Source organism: Oncorhynchus mykiss, chromosome 15, assembly GCF_013265735.2.
Source record: "Oncorhynchus mykiss isolate Arlee chromosome 15, USDA_OmykA_1.1, whole genome shotgun sequence".
NCBI lineage: Eukaryota > Metazoa > Chordata > Actinopteri > Salmoniformes > Salmonidae > Oncorhynchus > Oncorhynchus mykiss.
This window is the reverse complement of record NC_048579.1, coordinates 67129142-67155219: the sequence shown is the minus strand read 5'-3', so window position 1 is coordinate 67155219 and position 26078 is coordinate 67129142. Positions and strand designations below refer to the sequence as shown.

The window sequence follows — 26078 nt, the reverse complement described above, 5'->3', positions numbered from 1 at the left end:
CTCTTGTCTCTCTGTGTCTCTCTCTCTCTGTGATCTGAGGAGGTGTGTTATTTGTTACTCTCTGTGGTGTTGTTTTTCTTTATTTTCTATTATCAGGAAACACACTTCCACTGTCATCCTCCACAGATCCCCCGTCTAGTTACTGTAGCTAAGGATGATGGCATATGAAGGCAAGGCAACCAATCAGAAGGCTTACTGCCAAACCAAAAGCCAATAACAGCCCAGGAAATAAGCTCTTTATTTGCTGTCGTCATTGTTATATTCAGCTCAGGAATTCTTGACGTAAATGTTCTGGAATGTTCTGGAATGGTTTAGATTGCACATTTATTGTGTGCATGTGCTGTTATGCTGAGAGCATAACTAGGACCAGGAATAACTCCAGGCCCTAATCACAGCCAATAAGACTGGCAATTCCCACGATTCGCCCTTTGCCAGTCTGTAGATCTGTCTGCCAATACAATCCAACCAAAATGATTTCCCAGTGTATTTTGGAGTGCAACAAACTCATTATGTTAAACATATGCACTGGACAAACATGACACTTGTAATTTCTCAATGCTGCTTCTTCTGTGTATCAAGATAGCCTTTTTATTTGACTTTTTTAAAAGCTTAGTACTCCAATATTCACATCATTCATAACAGCACTCAAATGTTTTGTCTGTTATTTGCTCATCTGTATTGAAGGGGACAAGACTAATCTTAATCTCTCACTTTTCGTTCTGCTTAGTTTGTTAAATATCAAATTGGGTTGTCGGAGAGGACAACCGAGTTATCTCCATCCATGTAAATGCTAAGGTCAACCAAATGTAATTTATCTGAAATAGTTCATCGACTGCTCTGGTCTGAATGTGCCCATGTTTAAAACATGAGCTACATCAGGTGGTTTGGAATATATATTCGGCTGGCCCTCCTGGCCTCCTCTCATTCAGCCCTGCCGCTAGTTCAGATAATTACCAACCTGCTGTGTGGAGGTCTCCAACTCATCTCCAATCTCAGTCTACTTTATCTGTGAGGAGCGAGCCTCTGGAAAAACAATCTATTGCACCACGCTGCTGTGGGGGCTGAGAGGTTTTGTGTGTGTGTGTGTGTGTGTGTGTGTGTGTGTGTGTGTGTGTGTGTGTGTGTGTGTGTGTGTGTGTGTGTGTGTGTGTGTGTGTGTGTGTGTGTGTGTGTGTGTGTGTGTGTGTGATATGTATCCCATATCTCCTGTGTGTGTGTGTGTGTGTGTGTGTGTGTGTGTGTGTGTGTGTGTGTGTGTGTGTGTGTGTGTGTGTGTGGAGATTGTCCCTTGCCCTCCGCAGCATCGTGACTCCCGCTCACCAAGAGGAGATCTCACACGAATCTCTTCAGCGGAGATCCTTCCCCTTTTTAATGTCAGTTTCAATAGACACAAGGCTCTGTTATATTAACTGCTGAAGGGTGTTTAAAACAGGGTTACATATTTCAAATACTTCACTGTGTCAGTGTCCCAAATAGGGCACTGTTCCCTACATAGTCCCCTACTTTTGACCTATAGGCCCTGGTCAAAATTAGTGCACTGGAAAGGGAATAGGGTGCCATTTGGGACGCTCAGTGTCTCTTTAGGGTTTAACAGCCTATGGCAAACCAGAGAGCTGTGTCTGTATCCATTTCACACTCTAAGAACAAGTTAATCTGTTTTCTGTTCCTTTCGTCGTTGTCAATTCAACATGTGGAGTGAATGTGATTCTTCAACCCGGCATGACATTGGTTTTGTATGTATAGGAGGCCTATTGATACTGTGATACATGCTTTCCCTTCAAAGTCAACTTTGTTGTGCATGACTGAATTTGACAGAGTGCAGCACAGGGGATAAATATGTCATTATTCTGTCCGTTCACCCACAATGCATCAGAATGTGAAAAGCCTATCATTGTCTTTGTGGGCAAAAATGTGTCTCCCATGAATGGAGTCTCAAGCAGCAAAAAGGAGGTTTAGTGGAATTGATTGAATGCTACTGTAAATTCGTTCAAATGACTAACCTTTTTCTTTGGATATAGACGAAAGGGCTCTGTGATGCTTAAAATGCACTGCTGTCGTTTCAGGTGACGCGTGGAACTCTTCCCTTCTGGGGGTTTTCTGTCACCTATGTTGTTCTATTGTCGCACAATGAGGAAGGGGGCCTTTTAGGAGGACAGGCTTGTTGAATTTGGGCATAGGTTTTAACCATCGCCTCCCTCGGTTGGCTTTGAATCCCTCTTTACCTGTCTTCTGTTCTACAGTATATCAACATGCTATTAAAGATGGTTTCAGTCTATTCACCATACTGGATGTCTTCTGTTCTTTCCCTATGTTGTGCTGAATGACTGGGTGTAGTACACACAACTTTCTATTACACTCTATCAGAATCACCTTTATTCTCCCAAGTACATTTACACTTACCCACAATGCAATGTGCCTCAGTGAGAAGGTGCAGTCAGCAATAGACAATATCCAAGCGGAATACAGACAAGTCAACATAGACATCATACAATATCAGAACAGTAAACCTAAAACTCTGGAGTATAGGCTGATTACAGTGAGAATATACCATTTACAGAGGGGCTATGTCTATATAAGCATAGGGAGGGATACTGCCGTGGTGAATATATTCACTGCATTGACAGTGAAAGATGGGGTGTCCGGGGTGGGCAGGGTGGGCGATGATCTGACCTGCACTCGTCCTTGTCCTGAAGGCGTGCAGGTCCTTGACGGATAGCAGGTGACAGAAGATGTGCTGCAGTTTGCGTGTGCAGCGGGCAGACACAGACTCAAACCAGACAGTGATAGTACAAGTGAGGATGATGGATGTGCAGAACCAAACCAGTTTCCTCAGCTGGCGCAGTATGTGAGTAGGTAGAGTACACACAACGTTCTATGAAACTGTATGTGAGTGACTGTAGTACATAACATGTTCTAGTACTGTAAAATATACCTCCAGTTCACTAGTTGAGCCTGAGAGGTTTTCCTGACCAAATGACCTGATCAGGAAAACCTTTGGACCCAAGTTCTAGCCGATAACTAGAGCCAATACCCACTAGGCACACACTAGTTGAATCAATGTAGTTTCCACGTTATTTTAATGAAATTACATGGAACCAACGTGGAATAAATGTTGAATTGAAATCTGTGCCCAGTGGGTAGTTTATTCTGGTCAGGTTAGGAGAGGAATTACTCCTGGCTAGTGAGTGGCTTCTCCCACTGTGTCCGTTGTTTCTTGTGTCCCAAACTGTCCCGTGTTTTAGCAGTACTGGGAAGGAGATATCAGAGCTCTCTGCAGAACTCCAGCTGTTGTGGCTGCCTGACTAATGTGCTAGTTAAGTAGAAACACTAAATGGCTCTCACAATGTAACAGATAAACAGAGGAGAGATAAACAACTCTCTCCTGAGTGTATGTCCGCTCCATTTGTAGAGATGATTCAAATTCAAGTGTATTGACATTTTGTATTGTGAGAGATGGTTTACAGCAGGCCTATCTGTGAAAAGGGAGGCTAGCATAAAAGAGTTGACACTCAATTAAATGTATTTTGGTGGTTATGTTTGCTTTTATTGAACTGAAAGAATACCCAACCAAATCCCTTCTCATAGTACACATTTAGCCATGAGACATTTTAATTAGTGTTACTCCTGGCTCGTACAGTACCTTTATATAGGGCTACTTTATGCAGTACATCATTGACCACATTTTGTTTCATTTCATACACTATTACAGCATTTGGACTCACAGAATAATATTTACAGTTCAACACTATTGAAAACAAACACAGTATCTTCACGTAAGGGCCAGTTATAAACATTTAAGAAATGTTCATATATTTTACAAACCGTTATTTATATTACAAACTGTTATTAAAACGCTAAACTGGTGAACGCTACCTCTAATGAATATGTACTGTATACAGCATCGTAGAAGGAACAGCCACAACACATAAAAAATACAAATAAATGTTTTCAATTTATTCAGATACTTTACAAAATGCTTTGTATTTGTTCGTAAGCCAAAGGGGGCCACAATGACTTCGTATAGATCTGAAAAAGATGGTGTCACCTTATGAATTGTATACAGCGGTGTACCACCGAAGAAAGAACATTGTATTGTTCAATAATACAGTCCATTATATTATGTGACCATTCAGTTCCAGAGGATACATATGGAATGGATGCATTTTGGCCAGGGCATCTCCCATGATGCCTCTCTCTGTCTGAATACTGGGGTGTATTCATTAGAGCAAGACCGTAGCAAATAGTGGTAAAACGTTTCGCAACGGAAATCGTTCACTCCTAACGGAAACAAGAGTTTCTATTGGACAAATTCAGGTAGGTCACTCCCCGTTTCATTCTGTTTGCTTCTGTTGGCTTTCATTTGGTTAGTTTGGTTCCTAGTGAATACACCCCTGTGTTGACGAGGTGTCCGGCATAGTCAGGAATTCTGGGTGGAAGTTGCCTGTAGGAACAGATCTAGGAATCGGTTTACCCACCCAAAACTCCTAATTTTAACCATTAGGAGAAAAACGCTAAACCGACCTTAGATCAGGGCCCAGGAGTCAACTGTATCCTATTCCCAGTTAGACGGCGGCTTCGCCCACACTTCCTGTGTGTGAATTCTGGTGTGTGACGCCAGCATGTTCACAAGGCGCGCTGGTGGTCATCTTGTGCCAACGCTGTTCAGGACAGACAGGGAACCAGCAATGAGGGATACTTTCAACCTCAGTCTAAAGGTGATTTATCATAATACTTTCAACCAGACCTAGGTTCAAATAGCCTTTGAAATACTTCAAATATGTTGAGGGTTTGTTTGAGCCCACCTGGAATTCTAGTTGGGTAGTGACTATTCTATTGGTTCATGGCAGGCAAGCTCAGTCATGCACAAATGCCATTTGAACCCAGGTCTGCTTTTGACTACATTATAAAGGTGATCTTTTCCATCATAATGGGGCTGTTTGATAAATTACCTTTTATAGCGAGAGCAATTTATTCATTCTTCTCATATGTGAAAGAGGTGGAGTGAGGGGAAAACCGGAGAGAAAGGAAGAGGTGTATAAAGAGATGAAGGCCGTATTTGAAAGCATCAATTCTACTCAGTAGCTGATCACCGACTAAGCAGACTGACTGGTCTACAATCATATTAAAACGTTATTGAGGATACAAGGTGATTTGTAGATCAGTCAGTCTACTCAGTCTACTATTGAGTCTACAAGAGTGAAGGGAGAGAGAGAGAGAGAGAGTAAGAGGGGAATGTCTGAGAGAGTAAAGGGACATAGAGATAGTGAGGGGACAGAAAGAGAGAGGGAGAGGGGAGTATGGGTGAGAGAGAGGGGACAGAGAAAGAGAACAGAGAGAGGGGGGCAGAGAGAGAGAGAGAGAAACAGAGGGGACAGAGAGTGACGGGGACAGAGAGAGAGAGAGAGTGACGGGGACAGAGAGAGAGACAGTGAGAGGGGGGCAGAGAAAGAGAGAGAGTATGGGGAGCAGAGAGAGGGGGGGGGACAGAGACAGAGAGAGAGTGGGGGGCAGAGAGAGAGAGAGTGGGGGGGCATAGAGAGAGTCATAGAGGGAGATGTAAAGATAAATAAAAAATAAAATGGAACAGAGTGAGAAATAACCAGAAAGAAAAAGCAACTGAGAGAGGTAGAGATGTCTAGCTGGTCCCCAATGTGTCTCTACCCCTTCCCCTTAGCATGAGAAAGGTAGAGATGTCTAGCTGGTCCCCAATGTGTCTCTACCCCTTCCCCTTAGCATGAGAAAGGTAGAGATGTCTAGCTGGTCCCCAATGTGTCTCTACCCCTTCCCCTTAGCATGAGAGAGGTAGAGATGTCTAGCTGGTCCCCAATGTGTCTCTACCCCTTCCCCTTAGCATGAGAAAGGTAGAGATTTTCTAGCCGGTCCCCAATCTGTCTCTATCCCTTCCCCTTAGCCTGAGAGAGGTAGAGATGTCTAGCCAATCCCCAATCTCTCTACCCCTTCCCCTTAGCCCCAACCCTTGATATGTGCAGATCTGTATAGTGGAAGCAATATGGTCCAAGCATCTATCTATCCAGACCCTACAGACATGCTATTATCGAGGGGTTGGGGCCAGAGGGGAAGGATATGGAGCATCGTGGGATCTGCTGCTTGACTGTGTACCTGTTTGATGCCGCCCTTGGAGGTGCAGAACATGTAGATGACATAGCCTGGCACAAGAACCATGGATGACAGAGACATGACCCAGCCAATCCCCTGCCCCCACGCCGGGTACACGTACTTCCCCAAGGTCAGGGGGGTCATCTCAATGGCACTGAAGGTAAACACTCCCTGCACACACAGAAACATTTACATTAGGTGAGGTAATAGGTGATGCTCCAGGCCGACTACATCACAGATGTATACCAGATCTCCCAATAATAACCTGCCCAGGGACTGCGGTTGACAATTAGCTGGCTCGCTAAAACCGGGCACTTCTACTGAAACGTTGATTAATGTGCACTGTCCCTGTAAAAATAAATAAACGAAAAAAACGGAAGAAAAAAAACACCGGCCGGCCAGATAGGACAAGCTGACAAAATGGGACAAGTCAGCATGCCGGCCAGATAGGACAAGCTGACAAAATGGGACAAGTCAGCATGCCGGCCAGATAGGACAAGCTGACAAAATGGGACAAGTCAGCATGCCGGCCAGATAGGACAAGCTGACAAAATGGGACAAGTCAGCATGCCGGCCAGATAGGACAAGCTGACAAAATGGGACAAGTCAGCATGCCGGCCAGATAGGACAAGCTGACAAAATAGGGCAAGTCAGCATGCCAGCGAGATAGGACATGCTGACAAAATGGGACAAGTCAGCATGCCGGCCAGATAGGACAAGCTGACAAAATGGGACAAGTCAGCATGCCGGCGAGATAGGACAAGCTGACAAAATGGGACAAGTCGGCATGCCGGCCAGATAGGACAAGTTTGACGGGTGGCCAGATAAAACAAGCCGGCCAGATAGGACCATCTCTTGTCCTATCTGGCCAGTCAGGTAAGACAAATCAGCCTGGACAAGTTTGGCCAGCCAGTCAGATAGGATAAGTTGGCCAGACAGCACAAGTCAGTCCGGACAGGTAGGACATGTTCGGCCAGCCGGCCAGAAAAGATAAGTTCAGCCAAATAGGTTAAATAAGGCCAGATAGTAAGTGATTAACTGAGTAGGGGAGAGCGGTACTTCATCACACAGTCACAATAACGATAGCAGCCCATAGATAGGTCTAGAACATTGATCTTCCCATATTGATACAGCCCTATGGGCCACTGTGAAAACATACAGCACTACATGCCTTTTTTCAGGACTAACTCTTCCACAGGTTTATTCTGGACAGAGACTGATTGTGAACACTGAGTAGTGTTGTATCTGTCATAGTGTTGTTCTATTCTTGTCCCATTTCGTACTTAACTTCTTAAGGTATAGGGGGCCGCATTTTCACTTTTGGATAAATAGCAATACTTCACATGTCTGGCAACTGTGTTTTTTGTATTTTTTTGTGTGTGTTTTTGTTTTGTACTAAATGGTAAAAGAAAATCCATTAAAATAAAATACACGTATAATGAACAAAAATATAAACGCAACATGTAAAGTGTTTCTCCCATGTTTCATGAGCTGAATGCAGGAACTTTCCATACGCACAAAAACATATTTCTCTCAAATGTTGTACACAAATTTGTTTACATGCCTGTTAGTGAGCATTTCTCCTTTGCCAAGATAATCCATCAACCTGACAGGTGTGACATATCAAGAAGCTGATTAAACAGCATGATCATTACACAGGTGCACCTTGTGCTGGGGACAGTAAAAGACACTCTAAAATGTGCAGTTTTGTCACACAACACAATGCCACAGATGTCTCAAGTTTTAAGGGAGCGTGCAATTGGCATGCTGGCTGCAGAAATGTCCATCAGAGCTGTTGCTAGAGAATTGAATGGTAATTTCTCTACCAAAGTCGTTTTAGGGAATTTGGCAGTATGTCCGACTGGCCTCACAACCGCAGACCATGTATATATTGTGTGGGCAAGCAGTTTGCTGACATCAACGTTGTGAACAGAGTGCTCCATGGTGGCGGTGGGGTTATAGTATGGGCAGGCATAAGCAACGGACAACGAACACAATTGCATTTTGTCTATTGCAATTTGAATGTACAGAGATACCGTGACGATATCCTGAGGCCCATTGTCATGCCACTCATCACCTGCCATCACCTCATCTTTCAGCATGATAAAGCACGGCCCCATGTTGCAAGGATCTGTACAAAATCCCTGGAAGCTGAAAAAATGTATACATTATGCCCTATATAGGAAATAGGATGCCATTTAGGACCCACCCAGCGTTTCTGAGATACAGGGTTAAGTATGATTTCCCTGAGGATTTAAACACATTGAAAACCAATGAGAAGCCTGAATGGAAAGGGCAGTTACCAGGCAGATTGCCGGAGTGAAGAACTTCCAGCAGAGCTTCCACCAGCCGCAGGGCCGATAGCCGATCATCTCTTCAATGTCCCCATAGAACTTATCAGCTCCTAAGACAGAGAGAGAGAGAAGAGAGAGAGAAGAGAGAAGAGAGAGAGAGAGAGAGAGAGACAGAGAGAAAGAGAGAGAGAGAGAGAGAGAGCATTGAACAAACTACACAGGTGACGATTTATAGGTTATATGTCAAGACAGCCTAAATGTTATCTGTAGGCTATATCCCAAGTGGGACTGTTGATGTGCTTTTGAGTTAGCTAGGCAGCCAGCTGTTGTTGACTTACTCAGTGAAGTGAAAATTTGGATGAGCAATAACCTTTTAAAAGTAAATTACAACAATACTGAGATCATGCTCATGGGCCCCAACTCCCTCATCAAGAGACTTTTCTCAACTTTGGACTTTGGTTAGTGGAAAATAATAAAGGAAAATATATTTTTAACAGATGTACAGTTGAAGTCGGAAGTTTACACTTAGGTTGGAGTCATTAAAACCCGTTTTTCAACCACTCCACACATTTCTTGTTAACAAACTATAGTTTTGGCAAGTTGGTTAAGACATCTACTTGTGCATGGCACACGTAATATTTACAACAATTGTTTACAGACAGATTATTTCACTGTATCACAATTCCAGTGGGTCAGAAGTTTACATACACTAAGTTGACTGTGCCTTTAAACAGCTTGGAAAATTCCAGAAAATGATGTCATAGCTATAGAAGCTTCTGATAGGCTAATTGACATCATTTGAGTAAATTGGAGGTGTACCTGTGGAAGTATTTCAAGGTCTACCTTCAAACTCAGTGCCTCTTTGCTTGACATCATGGGAAAATTAAAAGAAATCCGCCAAGACCTCTTTGGGAGCAATTTCCAAACGCCTGAAGGTACCACGTTCATCTGTACAAACAATAGTACGCAAGTATAAACACCATGGGACCACACAGCCGTCGTACCTGTCAGGAAGGAGACGCGTTCTGTCTCCTAGAGATGAACGTACTTTGGTACAAAATGTGCAAATCAATCCCAGAACAAACGAGTCCTATATCGATATAACCTGAAAGGCCACTCGGCAAGGAAGAAGCCACTTCTCCAAAACCGCCATAAAAGTCCAGACTACGGTTCCAACTGCACATGGGGACAAAGATCGTACTTTTTGGAGAAATGTCCTCTGGTCTGATGAAACAAAAACAGAACTGTTTGGCCATAATGACCATCGTTATGTTTGGAGGAAAAAGGGGGAGGCTTGCAAGCCGAAGAACACCATCCCAACCATGAAGCACGGGGGTGGCAACATCATGTTGTGTGGGGGCTTTGCTGCAGGAGGGACTGGTGCACTTCACACAATAGATGGCTTCATGAGGAGGACAATGATGTGGATATATTGAAGCAACATCTCAGACATCAGTCAGGAAGTTAAAGCTTGGTCGCAAATGGGTCTTCCAAATGGACAATGACCCCAAGCATACTTCCAAAGCTGTGGCAAAAAATGGCTTAAGGACAACAAAGTCAAGGTATTGGAGTGGCCACATGTGTGGGCAGAACTGAAAAAGCTTGTGCGAGCAAGGAGGCCTACAAACCTGACTCAGTTATACTTGCTATGTCAGTAGGAATGGGCCAAAATTCACCCAACTTATTGTGGGAAGCTTGTGGAAGGCTACCCAAAACATTTGACCCAAGTTAAACAATTTTAAGGCAGTGCTACCAAACACTAAGTAAGTGAATGTAAACTTCTGACCCACTGGGAATGTGATGAAAGAAATAAAAGCTATTAAATAAATAATTTACTCTACTATTATTCTGACAATTCGCATTCTTAAAATAAAGTGGTGATCCTAACTGACCTAAGAGGGAATTTTTACATCGGATTAAATGTCAGGAATTGTGAAAAACTGAATTTAAATGTATTTGGCTAAGGTGTATGTACATTTCCGACTTCAACTGTGTATATATATATATATATATATATATATATATATATATATATATATATATATATATATATATATATATATATATATATATACACAGTACCAGTCAAAGGTTTGGACACAAGTCAGATGATTCTCTCAACCAGCTTTGTGAGGTAGTTACCTGGAATACATTTAAATTACAGGTATGCTTGTTACAAGTACATTTATGGAATTTCTTTCCTTCTTAATGCGTTTGAGCCAATCAGTTGTGTTGTGACAAGGTAGGGGTGGTATACGGAAGATAGCCCTATTCGGTAAAAGACCAAGTCCATATTATGGCAAGAACAGCTCAAATAAGTAAAGGGAAACGACAGCCCATTGTTGCTTTAAGACATGAAGGTCAGTCAATCCGGAAAATATCAAGAACATTGAAAGTTTCTTCAAGTGCAGTCACAAAAAGCCTCAAGCGCTATGATGAAACTGGCTCTCATGAGGACCGCCACAGGAAAGGAAGACCCAGAGTTACCTCAGCTTCAGAGCATAACTTCGTTAGAGTTAACTGCACCTCAGATTGCAGCCCAAATAAATCTTTCACAGAGTTCAAGTAACAGACACATCTCAACATCAACTGTTCAGAGGAGACTATGTGAATTAGGCCTTCATGGTTGAATTGCTGCAAAGAAACCACTACTAAAGGACAACAATAATAAGAAGAGACTTGCTTGGGCCAAGAGACACGAGCAATGGGCATTAGACCGGTGGAAATCTGTCCTTTCACCTAATGAGTCCAAATTTGAGATTTTTGGTTCCAACCGCCATGTCTTTGTGAGACGCAGAGTCGGTGAACGTATGATCTCCGCATGTGTGGTTCCCACCCTGAAGCATGGAGGAGGAGGTGTGGTGGTGCTTTGCTGGTGACACTGTCTGTGATTTATTTTGAATTCACGGCACAACTAACCAGCATGGCTACCACAGCATTCTGCAGCAATACGCCATCCCATCCGGTTTACGCTTAGTGGGACTATCATTTGATTTTCAACAGGACAATGACCCAAAACACACCTCCAGGCTGTGTAAGGGCTATTTGACAAAGAAGGAGAGTGCTGGAGTGCTGCATCAGATGGCCTGGCCTCCACAATCACCTCACCTCAACCCAATTGAGATGGTTTGGGATGAGTTGGAAATGCAGTAAAGGAAATGCAGTCAACAAGTGCTCAGCATATGTGGGAACTTGGAAGAATATTGGAAAAGCTTTCCAGGTGAAGCTGGTTGAGAGAATGCCAAGAGTGTGCAAATCTGTCATCAAGACAAAGGGTGGCTACTTTGAAGAATCTGAAATCTAAAATATGTTTTGATTTGTTTAACACTTTTTTGGTTACTACATGATTCCATATGTGTTATTTCATATAAATGTATATGTCATCATGGTTAGTGTTCTCCATGGTCAGTCTGTCATCATGGTTAGTGTTCTCCATGGTCAGTCTGTTTGTCACACCCTGACCATAGAAAGCTGTTTATTCTCTATGTTGGTTGGGGCGTGATAGTGACTAGGGTGGGTCATCTAGGTGATTTGTTTGTCTATGTTGGCCTGGTATGGTTCCCAATCAGAGACAGCTGTTTATCGTTGTGGAACTCTACGCACGCTGCGCCTTGGTCTACCCATTTCGACGAACGTGACACTGTTCTTATGTTTAGTGTTCTCCATGGTCAGTCTGTCATCATGTTTAGTGTTCTTCATGGTCAGTTTGTCATGTTTAGTGTTCTCCTTGGTCAGTCTGTCATCATGTTTAGTGTTCTCCATGGTCAGTCTGTTCTTATGTTTAGTGTTCTCCATGGTCAGTCTGTCATCATGTTTAGTGTTCTCCATGGTCAGTCTGTCATCATGTTTAGTGTTCTCCATGGTCAGTCTGTCATCATGTTTAGTGTTCTCCATGGTCAGTCTGTCATCATGTTTAGTGTTCTCCATGGTCAGTCTGTCATCATGTTTATTGTTCTCAATGGTCAGTCTGTCATCATGTTTAGTGTTCTCTATGGTCAGTCTGTCATCATGTTTAGTGTTCTCTATGGTCAGTCTGTCATGTTTAGTGTTCTCCATGGTCAGTCTGTCATCATGTTTAGTGTTCTCCATGGTCAGTATGTTCTTATGTTTAGTGTTCTCCATGGTCAGTCTGTTCTTATGTTTAGTGTTCTCCATGGTCGGTCTGTTTTTATGTTTAGTTCTTCATGGTCGGTCTGTTCTTATGTTTAGTGTTCTCCATGGTCAGTCTGTCATCATGTTTAGTGTTCTCCATGGTCAGTCTGTCATCATGTTTAGTGTTCTCCATGGTCAGTCTGTTCTCATGTTTAGTGTTCTCCATGGTCAGTCTGTCATCATGTTTAGTGTTCTCCATGGTCAGTCTGTCATCATGTTTAGTGTTTTCCATGGTCAGTCTGTCATCATGTTTAGTGTTCTCCATGGTCAGTCTGTCATCATGTTTAGTGTTCTCCATGGTCAGTCTGTCATCATGTTTATTGTTCTCAATGGTCAGTCTGTCATCATGTTTAGTGTTCTCCATGGTCAGTCTGTCATCATGTTTAGTGTTCTCCATGGTCAGTCTGTCATCATGTTTAGTGTTCTCCATGGTCAGTCTGTCATCATGTTTAGTGTTCTCCATGGTCAGTCTGTCATCATGTTTAGTGTTCTCCATGGTCAGTCTGTCATCATGTTTAGGGTACTTTTACATACTTATTTTATGTGATTTTATAACGGTTGATCCTGCTGGTTTTCTTGTGTATGTAAAGAGACTAGTATTAACTGTACATGTTTAAACAGGATGTATGCTTGTAGAAAACAACAATGATAGATCCTATATTTTCCTAATGGTACAGAAGCTTACTGTGTCCTACCATAGAACCAGGAAATCGAGACGGTTTCGAAGAAGACGAGGAAGAGGAGGCACATCCCGCTGGCAGAGTAGTAATCAAACAGCTTGAAGACGTACAGACCACCCTGGGGAAGCAGCCATAGAGGGTTGTTAAAAGGCTAAACACACACACACACACACACACACACACTCTGTTACCTGTGTAATGTTGGAGAAGCCGATGAGGAAGGAGATTAGACAGACGCCGAGGATAAAGACCTTCTTCCTCTTCCTCAGCACCATGGGGAACTCATCCATCAGAGCTGTGACGAAGCCCTCCACAGTACAGAACTACAGGCAGAGCACACACACACACACGTTGGCTCACTCAGGTCTTGCACCAGAGAACACTAACAGGCTACCAACTTCTGCAGGGCCACCTGGACGCTTCTGTTGAAAATGAAAATAACAGTGGTAATTCTATGTAATGTCTACTCAGTATCAACAAGCCACTTGTAACATATCTACCTGCCGTTCTGTTATTCTCTTTGTTCTGCTGTAATGAATTGTAACGTTGGCTTGTCTGTTGCCTGTCTGGTTCTCACCACTAACACCTCTCCTCCCTTCCTAGTTATCTGGGTGTCAGGTGACTCTAGGTGGGATCCTCACCTGGCTGTCTAGCCCCAGCATCATCAGCATGGAGAAGAACAGGATGGCCCACAGGGAGGACATGGGCAGCTGAGTCACGGCCTGGGGGTAGGCCAAGAACGCCAAGCCTGGGCCTTGAGTTAGACACCACACCAAACACAGTGAGCTAAATCTGGGCCTTGAGTTAGACACCAAACCACATCATTGAGCCTCAGCCCACATTGCATAATCACACTTCACTGCACACCTCAAATGGACACAGTAATGCACACCATGATAATAATTGTGCCATATGAAATCTCTTCTGTTGAATAAAAAGCGTAGGTTTTACTTCCTTTGTGTATTGTATCTTACATGTATCTAAGAAACCAATCATTTACTTGGCTTCATTTTTCAATTGATGAGTTGATTAGGAGCACTATTACCCCTTTAATCTTATGTCAGAAGAAGTGCTGCTGATTTTAATTCTTCCCCTCTAATCAGGGACTAATTCAGACCCTCGGGCACAAGTTGAGTGGAGTCTGTGGCCAATCAGTGGCATTAATCAATTCATTACTTTTACTGTATCAAGAAGAAGATAACCTGTGACACTATAGTACGTGTGTCAAACTCATTCCACGGAGGGCTGAGTGTCTGCGGGTTTTCCCTCCTCCCTTGTACTTAATTGATGAATTAATGTCACTAATTAGTAATGACCTCCCCTCACTTGGTTGTCTAGGTCTTAATTGAATGGAAAAACCAGAAACCCACAGACACTAGTCCTCCATGGAATGAGTTTGACTCCCCAGCTAAAGAGTCTGAACATACTCTATATTTTATTTAGACATTGTCCTTTCCAGCACTGTTTCAGAAACTATAGTGGATGATATTTAGACCAGGTCAGTACAGCTCGGTTTGACTCTGTAGTGTTAATCAGCTGACTTCGACGTCAGCAACAGTGAATGCTGCAGGAGGGTGAGCTAACTGCACTGTACCGGAGGCAGCTAGTTCCTGGACAGGCTTCTTGGTGATGTACGACATGAAGCCCACAATGGAGAAGATGACGAAGCCCGCAAACATGCTGGTGAAGGAGTTTATACAGCACACGATGAGGGAGTCCCTGACAGGAGAAGAAAACACAACCCATGTTTGGTATTGGTAAGTAGACAGGGCACTATGATGGAACACCACGGAAGAAAGGAACACGAAAAGGACAGAACAAATTAAAGTAAATAGAGGAAAGAGGGAGTGGAACCCAGAAGTATAGAATCAAAGCAAATAGAGGAAAGAGGGAGTGGAACCCAGAAGTATAGAATCAAAGTAAATAGAGGAAAGATGGAGTGGAACCCAGAAGTATAGAATCAAAGTAAATAGAGGAAAGAGGGAGTGGAACCCAGAAGTATAGAATCAAAGTAAATAGAGGAAAGAGGGAGTGGAACCCAGAAGTATAGAATCAAAGTAAATAGAGGAAAGATGGAGTGGAACCCAGAAGTATAGAATCAAAGTAAATAGAGGAAAGAGGGAGTGGAACCCAGAAGTATAGAATCAAAGTAAATAGAGGAAAGATGGAGTGGAACCCAGAAGTATAGAATCAAAGTAAATAGAGGAAAGAGGGAGTGGAACCCAGAAGTATAGAATCAAAGTAAATAGAGGAAAGAGGGAGTGGAACCCAGAAGTATAGAATCAAAGTAAATAGAGGAAAGAGGGAGTGGAACCCAGAAGTATAGAATCAAAGTAAATAGAGGAAAGATGGAGTGGAACCCAGAAGTATAGAATCAAAGTAAATAGAGGAAAGATGGAGTGGAACCCAGAAGTATAGAATCAAAGTAAATAGAGGAAAGAGGGAGTGGAACCCAGAAGTATAGAATCAAAGTAAATAGAGGAAAGAGGGAGTGGAACCCAGAAGTATAGAATCAAAGTAAATAGAGGAAAGATGGAGTGGAACCCAGAAGTATAGAATCAAAGTAAATAGAGGAAAGAGGGAGTGGAACCCAGAAGTATAGAATCAAAGTAAATAGAGGAAAGAGGGAATGGAACCCAGAAGTATAGAATCAAAGCAAATAGAGGAAAGAGGGAGTGGAACCCAGAAGTATAGAATCAAAGTAAATAGAGGAAAGATGGAGTGGAACCCAGAAGTATAGAATCAAAGTAAATAGAGGAAAGATGGAGTGGAACCCAGAAGTATAGAATCAAAGTAAATAGAGGAAAGAGGGAGTGGAACCCAGAAGTATAGAATCAAAGTAAATAGAGGAAAGAGGGAGTGGAACCCAGAAGTATAGAATCAAAGTAAATAGAGGAAAGAGGGAGTGGAACCCAGAAGTATAGAATCAAAGTAAATAGAGGAAAGAGGGAGTGGAACCCAGAAGTATAGAATCAAAGTAAATAGAGGAAAGATGGAGTGGAACCCAGCAGTATAGAATCAAAGTAAATAGAGGAAAGAGGGAGTGGAACCCAGAAGTATAGAATCAAAGTAAATAGAGGAAAGAGGGAGTGGAACCCAGAAGTATAGAATCAAAGCAAATAGAGGGAAGAGGGAGTGGAACCCAGAAGTATAGAATCAAAGTAAATAGAGGAAAGAGGGAGTGGAACCCAGAAGTATAGAATCAAAGTAAACAGAGGAAAGAGGGAGTGGAACCCAGAAGTATAGAAAAGATGTGCGTTAGCTCCATGAGAAAATGCACAGGCTTTAGCTCATTCTTCATGCACACAAGATACCCAGGTTTGAAACCAGTGGGTCACTAAGAGGGGCATAAGGCATAAAGGAGAGGCTGTGGGGGTTGTTTACCTGTACACATCGTTGTTGAAGGAGTTGTAGCTTCCCAAGGCGATGAGCGAACCCAGACCCAGTCCATAGGAGAAGAAGATCTGAGTGGCAGCGTCCAGCCACACCTGGGAAAGTAGTCAGACAAACACACACACACACACACACACACACACATTCTTTAAGGACAGTTTTCAAGACATAAAACATATCTTATTTTTCCTGTTGACATTTCAGTGTGTGCATAAGCATATGGTCTGTGAGTGTGTGACTCTTAGGGGCCACCGTACCTCAGACTTGAGGAGTTTGTTGAAGTCGGGGGTGATGTAGAAAAGGATGCCCTCCTTGGCCCCGGGGAGAGTGACCCCACGAAAAAACAGGATGAACAGCATGAAGTAGGGGTATGTGGCGGAGAAATAGACCACCTGAATAACAGATAGGGGACAGAGAAATAGACCACCTGAATAACAGATAGGGGACAGAGAAATAGACCACCTGAATAACAGATAGGAGACAGAGAAATAGACCACCTGAATAACAGATAGGGGACAGAGAAATAGACCACCTGAATAATAGATAGGAAACAGAGAAATAGACCACCCGAATAACAGACATGGTGTATTGGTGAGGAGTGAAAAGGTGGGTAATTGACTAACTAAAAATCCCAGATGAAGGTGAACTTCCAGCCTCAATGGTACATGAGCAGACTGAAACATTCCCCACTAGGGACTGAAACATTCTACTTCCTGCTCACCTGCCTCGCCTTCCTCTCCTGACAGAGATCTGTGAACGTGCTTTGCACGTGCTTTGCAGAGAGAGAGACACCCAGACATCAGGAGAGAAAGAGAGAGACCGAGACGAAAGCACCAAGACAGAAAGAGAGAGATGGAAAAAGAGAGAGAGGAAGAGACATGAAAGGAAGGAGAGAAGGCAAAAAGAGAGAGAGGAAGAGACATGAAAGGAAGGAGAGAAGGCAAAAAGAGAGGAAGAGACATGAAAGGAAAGAGAGAAGGCAAAAAGAGAGAGAGGAAGAGACATGAAAGGAAGGAGAGAAGGCAAAGAGAGAGAGGAAGAGACATGAAAGGAAGGAGAGAAGGCAAAAAGAGAGAGGAAGAGACATGAAAAGAAAGAGAGAAGACAAAAAGAGAGAGAGGAAGAGACATGAAAGGAAAGAGAGAAGGCAAAAAGAGAGAGAGGAAGAGACATGAAAGGAAAGAGAGAAGGCAAAAAGAGAGAGAGGAAGAGACATGAAAGGAAGGAGAGAAGGCAAAAAGAGAGAGAGGAAGAGACATGAAAGGAAAGAGAGAAGGCAAAAAGAGAGAGAGGAAGAGACATGAAAGGAAAGAGAGAAGGCAAAAAGAGAGAGAGGAAGAGATGAAAGGAAAGAGAGAAGGCAAAAAGAGAGAGAGGAAGAGACATGAAAGGAAGGAGAGAAGGCAAAAAGAGAGAGAGGAAGAGATGAAAGGAAAGAGAGAAGACAAAAAGAGAGAGGAAGAGATGAAAGGAAAGAGAGAAGGCAAAAAGAGAGAGAGGAAGAGACATGAAAGGAAAGAGAGAAGACAAAAAGAGAGAGAGGAAGAGACATGAAAGGAAAGAGAGAAGGCAAAAAGAGAGAGGAAGAGATGAAAGGAAAGAGAGAAGGCAAAAAGAGAGAGAGGAAGAGACATGAAAGGAAAGAGAGAAGACAAAAAGAGAGAGGAAGAGATGAAAGGAAAGAGAGAAGGCAAAAAGAGAGAGGAAGAGACATGAAAGGAAGGAGAGAAGGCAAAAAGAGAGAGAGGAAGAGACATGAAAGGAAAGAGAGAAGGCAAAAGAGAGAGAGAAAGAGAGAGCGTAATAATAAGAGCAGGGCTGACCTTCCCTGTCCACTCCACTCCTTTCCAGATAGAGAAGTATACCAGGATCCAGGACAGAGCCAGAGTTCCAGCCAGGGGCCAGCGCACCTCACCAGGCTCCTCCAGACCACTGGACAGCTGGTGCATGTTCCGCCTGGCGGACACACGCACACATACCGGTCAGTGCAGTCACACACACCTGGATCACACAGACACATGCATACATACTTTCGGACATGTTATACACACACACATGATCACTTCACCATACATACAGACAGGACATTCTCACAAACAAACAGTTATGAACACTCTCAGGTCCCCCACACACACGTTTAATATACACACACACACATTTTCCACCTTTGACACCATGCTTTTCACATGACTCAGTGAAAAATGATAGAAGCACTAGAAATGCCTGGCCTCCAGGGACCCCACTTCCAGCCAATGACGTGTCTTTTGGACATCAACAGTCTAATAAATACATGTCAGGTGTGCTATCAGCAAAACAAGCCTTTGCTTATATTTATGAAGGTCATTAGTATATGAATGTTTTTGTTCAAAGAGCGTTTTCATTCATTGATGTTAATGTTGGCTAGATGTAAAATGAAAAACCATTAGAAACCCCACAATTCAAGTGTTCAAATAAATGATTTGACGTACTCCCAGAACTCAGTGACGGCACTGGTGAGGTTGGTAGTGTCTGTCAAACTGTAGTTGGAGAAACACTTCTCTGTGTTCCACGGGTTATCACAACCCTCCCATGGCAAATCCTAGAGAGAGATAGAGACAGAGATGGATGGAGAGAGATGGAGATGGAGAGACAGAGGGGGAGAAAGAAATGAGATAGGGAGTGTCTTTGTGTCATCCAAAGAGACAAAGAGGAAGACAAAAAGAGACGAGAACAAGGAGTTGAGGGTGGGAACAGAAAGACAGACAGACAGACATATAAGATTAGCACCAATATGCATTAGCATTGTCCATTGCATAATGGAGGACAGTGGAGAGCAGAGAGCTATTTAACTCATACAGTAGGGTAGTAATCAATGATGTATGCTAGTAGCCTCCTCCCCAGGCTCAGAGCTGGCTGGTACAGGAGGCTATTATGGTAGGAATCTATGATGTTTTTTGATGGAGTGAGCACCTCGTGTCACCTTTGTCCTGTCCTCTACTGCCTGCTTGTATTTATTTGTATGTGCTTTTTGTTTGTCATAGGAACCATTCCACACAACAAGCTCCCTCACAAGTACATAGAGTCATTTGAATTGAAGTCAATGGATGCAGGGTTTTCATTGTCATGTAGAAACTAAAGGTCTTTCCACCTTCTATCTAATTGCTGCAATATTGCTTCAATCAAGCCTTTGGTTATATTTATGAAGGTCTTGGGTAAGGTCAAAGAACATAATAGCATTTTCATTCATTTATGTTACTGTAAGCTATATGTAAAAAACTACACTAAAAACACCAATCTCCCGTTGACGGACCAAATGACATCTCAGTTAATCGAGATGAAATAACCCGTAATGGAGTCTCAGGTACTCTGTGCTTAGAACCATTTTATTTTATTTCCTCTCTCTACCTCCAACTGCCTATCTCTCTCTCTCTCTCTCTCTCTCTCTCTCTCTCGCCCCACACACCCCTGACCCATCTCTTTGTGCTCCTGTCTGGTGTGAGAAGAGTGGTGATGGAGACTGTCTCTACAGATATAATAACTCTGTCTCAGGTCTTTGTGTGGAACAAAATGAACAGCCACAGTGAACGGGAGTGAGAACACTATTAAGTGAACTCCTCAGTAACTCTATTCACTAAGTCTGACTAAGGCCTGCATATTTCTTAGAGCATTTGTTAATTATAGTCTATAACGTATTCAACCCACACTGATTTCTGGTCAGGTCACATAGTTAAGCTATGAAGTCACAGCAAAGAATATACTCCTTGAAGGACAATAAACTATTCAATTTATTGACTGCTTATTCCATAGCCTGGTTCCAGATTTGTTTGTGCTTTCTGCTGAGTCGGCAACAGGGCACAAACAGATATGGAACCAGGCTATGACCATAGGAGTCAATGCCCTTTGAAGTTAGAATATGTGGGCAACTATAAATACCTAGGTGCAAGTAAAACTAAATGCATGCTCTTCAACCGATTGCCTGCCCGCCCGTGCAGCATCACTACTCTGGACGGTTCTGACTTGTGGACAATATGTGGACAACTACAAATACCTAGGTGTCTGGTTAGACTGTAAACTCTCCTTCCAGACTCACATTAAGCATCTCCAATCCAAAATTAAATCTAGAATCGGCTTCCTATTTCGCAACAAAGCTTCCTTCACTCATGCTGCCAAACATACCTTCGTAAACCTGACCATCCTACCGACCCTTGGCGATGTCATTTACAAAATAGCCTCCAACACTCTACTCTGCTAATTGGATGTAGTCTATCACAGTGCCATTCGTTTTGTCACTGAAGCCCCATATACTACCCACCACTGCGACCTGTATGATCTCGTTGGCTGGCCCTTGCTATATATTCGTTTCCAAACCCACTGGCTCCAGGTCATCTATAAGTCTATGCTAGGTAAAGCCCCGCCTTATCTCAGCTCACTGGTCACCATAGCAACACCCACCATAGCCCGCGCTCCAGCAGGTATATTTTACTGGTCATACACAAAGCCAACGCTTCCTTTGGCCGCCTTTCCTTCCAGTTCTCTACTGCCAATGACTGGAACGAATTGCAAAAATCTCTGAAGCTGGACTCTTATATATCCCTCTCAAACTTTAAGCATCAGCTGTCAGAGCAGCTTACAAATCACTGTACCTATACACAGCCAATCTGTAAATAGCCCACCCGACTACCTCATCCCCATATTATTACTTACCCTCTTGCTCTTTTGCACCCCAGTATCTCTACTTGCACATCATCATCTATCACTCCAGTATTAATGCTAAATTGTAATTATTTTCACCTCTGGCTTATTTATTGCCTTACCTCCCTACTCTTCTACATTTGCACACACTGTACATACATTTTTCTAGTTTTCTTTATTTTGTGTTATTGACTGTACGTTTGTTCATGTGCAACTCTGTGTTATTGTTTTTGTCGCACTGCTTTGCTTTATCTTGGCCAGGTCGCAGTTGTAAATGAGAATTTGTTCTCAACTGGCCTACCTGGTTAAATAAAGGTGAAATAAATCAAAATAAATAAAAGTTGTCGAGACAGCTGGGACAGATGTTTTCCTGCATTGTTGAGGAGAGTTAGCAAGCATTTCACTGTACCGTGTGCATGTGACCAGTAAACGTTGATTTGATTTGACTGGCCTACTGCTTTCTAGTGTAGTGATGTCACCTACCTCTCTGAAGGCGTTTAAGAGGTAGTAGAGGGCCCAGGCGATGATGATAATGTAGTGTGGTGATGTCACCTACCTGTCTGAAGGATTTGAAGAGGTAGTAGAGGGCCCAGGCGATGATAATAATGTAGTGTGGTGATGTCACCTACCTCTCTGAAGGAGTTGAAGAGGTAGTAGAGGGCCCAGGCGATGATAATAATGTAGTGTGGTGATGTCACCTACCTCTCTGAAGGAGTTGAAGAGGTAGTAGAGGGCCCAGGCGATGATGATAATGTAGTGTGGTGATGTCACCTACCTCTCTGAAGGAGTTGAAGAGGTAGTAGAGGGCCCAGGCGATGATAATAATGTAGTGTGGTGATGTCACCTACCTCTCTGAAGGCGTTGAAGAGGTAGTAGAGGGCCCAGGCGATGATGATAATGTAGTGTGGTGATGTCACCTACCTGTCTGAAGGAGTTGAAGAGGTAGTAGAGGGCCCAGGCGATGATGATAATGTAGTGTGGTGATGTCACCTACCTCTCTGAAGGAGTTGAAGAGGTAGTAGAGGGCCCAGGCGATGATGATAATGTAGTAGATGTTGAGCCAGAAGGAGAGCACCACTGAGGCCAGACCAACGCCTGTAGGGGAGGGAGAGATAGAGGTCAGTATTAATAAACAATTAGTTAACTAACTAGGAACTGCTATAGCTAAGTATTATTTGTCTTTGGGATATGTGTATATCTATTCTGTTGGATTTTTATATGAACTACAATGAGCTTGACTCCTCAAAGATTTTTCATGTGTTGCATTTGTATGTATATGATTTCTTTAATTGTCTAATTCATGTAATCAAACAATAAATCACCTACCTAGACTATCTGTCAATATGATGTGGGATTTTCAACATATCTCACCTTTCATCATAGGCATTAGTTTGGTCCACACCCCCAGCCCCCCCACCGAGGTGAACTGGCCCAGTGACGTCTCCAACAGGAACAGAGGTATACCAGCAAACACCAGGGTGAGAAAGTACGGGATCAGGAAAGCCCCTGTCACAGGACCAGGACACAGTGTGACAGAACAGGAAGTGTGTTTCACATGTACACCAAATAAATCCTTTTTCATCTGTGTTTACACTTTTACTTACGGTCTGCATCCCCTTTCTCAATCCTTCTCTAACTTGTGCACTTGCACACTTACTATCATGGATTTTAAAAGCATGGGATTGGTGTAAGCATTATCAGCAGCCACAGGAGGCTGCTGAGGGGAGGACGGCTCATAATAATGGCAAGGAAGGTGCGAAAGAACACCATTTGTTTGATGCATTTGATTCCATTCCACCAATTCCACTCCAGCTATTACCACAAGCTCGCCCTCCCCAATCAAGGTGCCACCAACCTCCTGTGCTGGAGACAGCTTTTTTTTAAGGTTGGTGGCACTTTAATTTGGGAGAACGGGCTCGTGGTAATGACGAGCAGAATAAGTGAAGTGGTATCAAATACATCAAACACATGGTTTTCATGGTTTCCAGGTGTTTGATTCCATTCTATTAGCTCTGTTCCAGCCATTATTATGAGACATTCTCCCCTCTGCAGGCTCCTGTAGTTTTTACCATGAGGGTTGTGCAAGTGCACACTTCGAGAGAAGGTTGAAGGATTGAGACTCGGATGTGATTAAGACACTAAATGGCCAGTATTCAATCAGTTTTAGATAGTGGATTTATGGATAGTGTCACGTGTGTTCCCTCTCCGGCCTCTAGGTCACAAGGCTGCTCGTTATGGTGCACACCTGTCACCATGGTTATGCGCACCTGCGCATCGCCAGACTCACCTGGACTCCATCACTTCCCTGATTACCTTCCCTATATATGTCACTCCCTTTGGTTCCTTCCCCAGGCATCAATGTTTCTGTTTCATGTCTGTGCGTTGTTCGTGTTTAGTATTATGTTGTGTTTATTTATTAAAACACTCACTCCCTGAACTTGCTTCCTGACTCTCAGCGCACATCATTACAAATAGGTGATTTCAGAAGTGTGTGATTTGGCCATCATCACATGTGATTAACAAGCTAGCAGTCTATCCTATGTATTCAGCGTCTATTCCACGTTGGTTCAATGTTATTTCATTGAAATGATGTGGAAACCATGCTGAGTCAACCACCGTGTGTCCAGTGGGATGACATGACCCATTCAGTTCTGATGGTAAACTTGGCTGACAAATCACCCAGAGCACACAACCAAACTCACAATTTCTATATCAAGTGTCAACTCCCCACACAGGGACACGCTGCTGTGCAAAACAAGCACACTCCTGCAAGGGTTAAATGCATATCAATATTGAATTCAATTCAAAACACTTGATTGATCTCCAAAGGAGAAGTTGGATGTAGGACACAGACAGTAACATACGCAGATGCTTACCTATAGACCTGAGCCCTGATGTATGGTGGAACTAGTGAAATATATGAGGTCTACAGAAATCAATAGAATGAACTATGCATGAAAACAAGGGGACTGTGCAATACTGTATCAATATGTTACATCAGTGTTTCCCAAACTCGGTCCTCGGGACCCCAAGCGTGCACGTTTTGTTTTTAGCCCTAGCTCTACACAGCTGATTCAAATCATTAAAGCTGGATGATTAGTTGATTAGTTGAATCAGCTGTGTAGTACGGTGGCATAAACCAAAACGGCCCCCCCTTGGGGTCCCAAGGACTGAGTTTGGGGAACACTGCATTACATCAGTTCCTCTCAAGTGTAAAATGCAAAAAAGAATACATGACGTCAGTAAAATCGATCTGTAAATGATTAAATACCTGTCAGAAGTATAGTATCTAATGTTTTTGCTTCTAATCTTTGCTCAGTTCTCAAAGTTATTAATGTTAAAAATAGAAAATATCAACTCTGTGATTTATTTGATTGTACAATACTGGAAAGGTGCTCATTTCAAAAACAAATGGAACTTAATAGAAAGGTGTTATTCGTTAAACTTTAAGGATGTTTCACCTCGAAAAACACTGTCACTTTTACAAAAAAGAATGTTTCTGTGAACACTAACACTGTTGATGTTATGTATCTAGTCCTCATGAAAAATGTATTTGTAATTATTTGCTCACTAACACAGAAAGTGACCTCAATAGTCCATAAAGATGATGCCCCATACTAGCGCAGTGTACTGTACATTGTGATGAAATATAGATGTTTCCTAATGGCAATTTCATTATTAACAATAGCCTCATCAATAAAAGGTCGGTCATTAAATAATCATCATGGTAATAATGACATGTTTAGATTTTCTCTCACTCAGGTTGCATAAAACTAAATAAGATGGATAGCCAAATGTACTCATTGAAAGCTCCTTTTTTTTTACAATGCCTATTCATTTTCATGTCATTTTACGCAAGTCCCATAGTTCACATTAAAGCAAATACGGACACTGGACACCCACAATATTAAATAGCATGTTTCTTCAAATATTATTTTTAGTACAATGTGTTAGTTTATCAAACAGTGCACTCCCATAAATTGTAATAGGTTGTGCTTTATACTGATGATATTTTGAAATGTGTAGTTTTCCACCTGCCTCTTCAGGCACCCCTTGAAATCTCACTATTTCAAAGCCTGTAACAATGATTTCTCCCAGGTGCCGTTTTGGCTCTCCAGGCCCAAAATGGCCTCCCTCCCCGAACAGCTTTATCCTACCTCCTCCATTCTTGCCGCACAGGTAAGGGAACCTCCAGACGTTCCCCAGGCCGATGGCGTAGCCCACACATGACAACAGGAAGTCAAACTTGCCCTTCCAGGAGCCCCTGTCAGGGAGTACTTCCTCCTTCTCCTCGCCATCCGGGGACGCCACCATCTCCATGACCTCGAATGGGACTGCCTGTTTGACCTCTGTCGGGGAGTTGAGGTCCACTGTGCTCTTACCAGTCTTCCCCATAGGGCGGGACCACGGTTCACTGGACCACGGTTCACTCGGGTTGAACCCCCGGTCCTCACAATCCTATACGGTCCACTATGTACGGTCCACCATGTGTGGTCAAATGATGTACGGTCAAATTGAGCCTCGGTTAGTGTGTCTGGTCCTTTTTGTCCTTAACCAGTGTACTTCACAGGGAGAAGGAGAAACTGAAGATGAGGTGGAGCTGTGAAGCAACAGAGAGTAATCTCATTAACTCGTAAATTTATGGTAGATATATAGATAGATAGATAGATAGATAGATAGATAGATAGATAGATAGATAGATAGATGTAGAACAGAGGTAACTGTGAGTTGTGGTGCATTCATGCTAACTCTGAACCCTCAATGACGACAC

The 26078-nt window shown here is 42.9% G+C and overlaps 2 protein-coding genes across 3 annotated transcripts; both read right to left on the bottom strand.

Moving 5' to 3' along the window:
• Positions 1-3532: 3532 nt before the first annotated feature.
• Positions 3533-19191, bottom strand: LOC110499842 (sodium- and chloride-dependent GABA transporter 1). Of its 2 annotated transcripts, XM_036945035.1 has the most exons (11): positions 19105-19191; positions 18460-18592; positions 16894-17028; positions 16628-16731; positions 14838-14962; positions 13885-13997; positions 13435-13566; positions 13259-13361; positions 8421-8521; positions 6121-6288; positions 3533-4658 (listed from the first exon to the last, which is right to left on the bottom strand). In XM_036945035.1, exons 2-11 carry the CDS (start codon positions 18583-18585, stop codon positions 4563-4565), a joined length of 1203 nt encoding a protein of 400 aa, XP_036800930.1. In that variant the 5' UTR covers positions 18586-18592; positions 19105-19191; the 3' UTR covers positions 3533-4562. The 2 variants fall into 2 exon arrangements, with proteins under 2 accessions (XP_036800930.1, XP_036800929.1); XM_036945034.1 differs by lacking the exons at positions 18460-18592; positions 19105-19191 and having other exon boundaries at positions 16894-17351.
• On the bottom strand, positions 19083-25913 carry LOC110499848 (sodium- and chloride-dependent GABA transporter 1-like). The gene is made up of 4 exons (XM_036945558.1): positions 25465-25913; positions 22679-22813; positions 22302-22402; positions 19083-19214 (listed from the first exon to the last, which is right to left on the bottom strand). The coding sequence occupies exons 1-4, from the start codon at positions 25700-25702 to the stop codon at positions 19083-19085; spliced, it is 606 nt and encodes a 201-aa protein (XP_036801453.1). The 5' UTR covers positions 25703-25913.
• Positions 25914-26078: the final 165 nt, after the last annotated feature.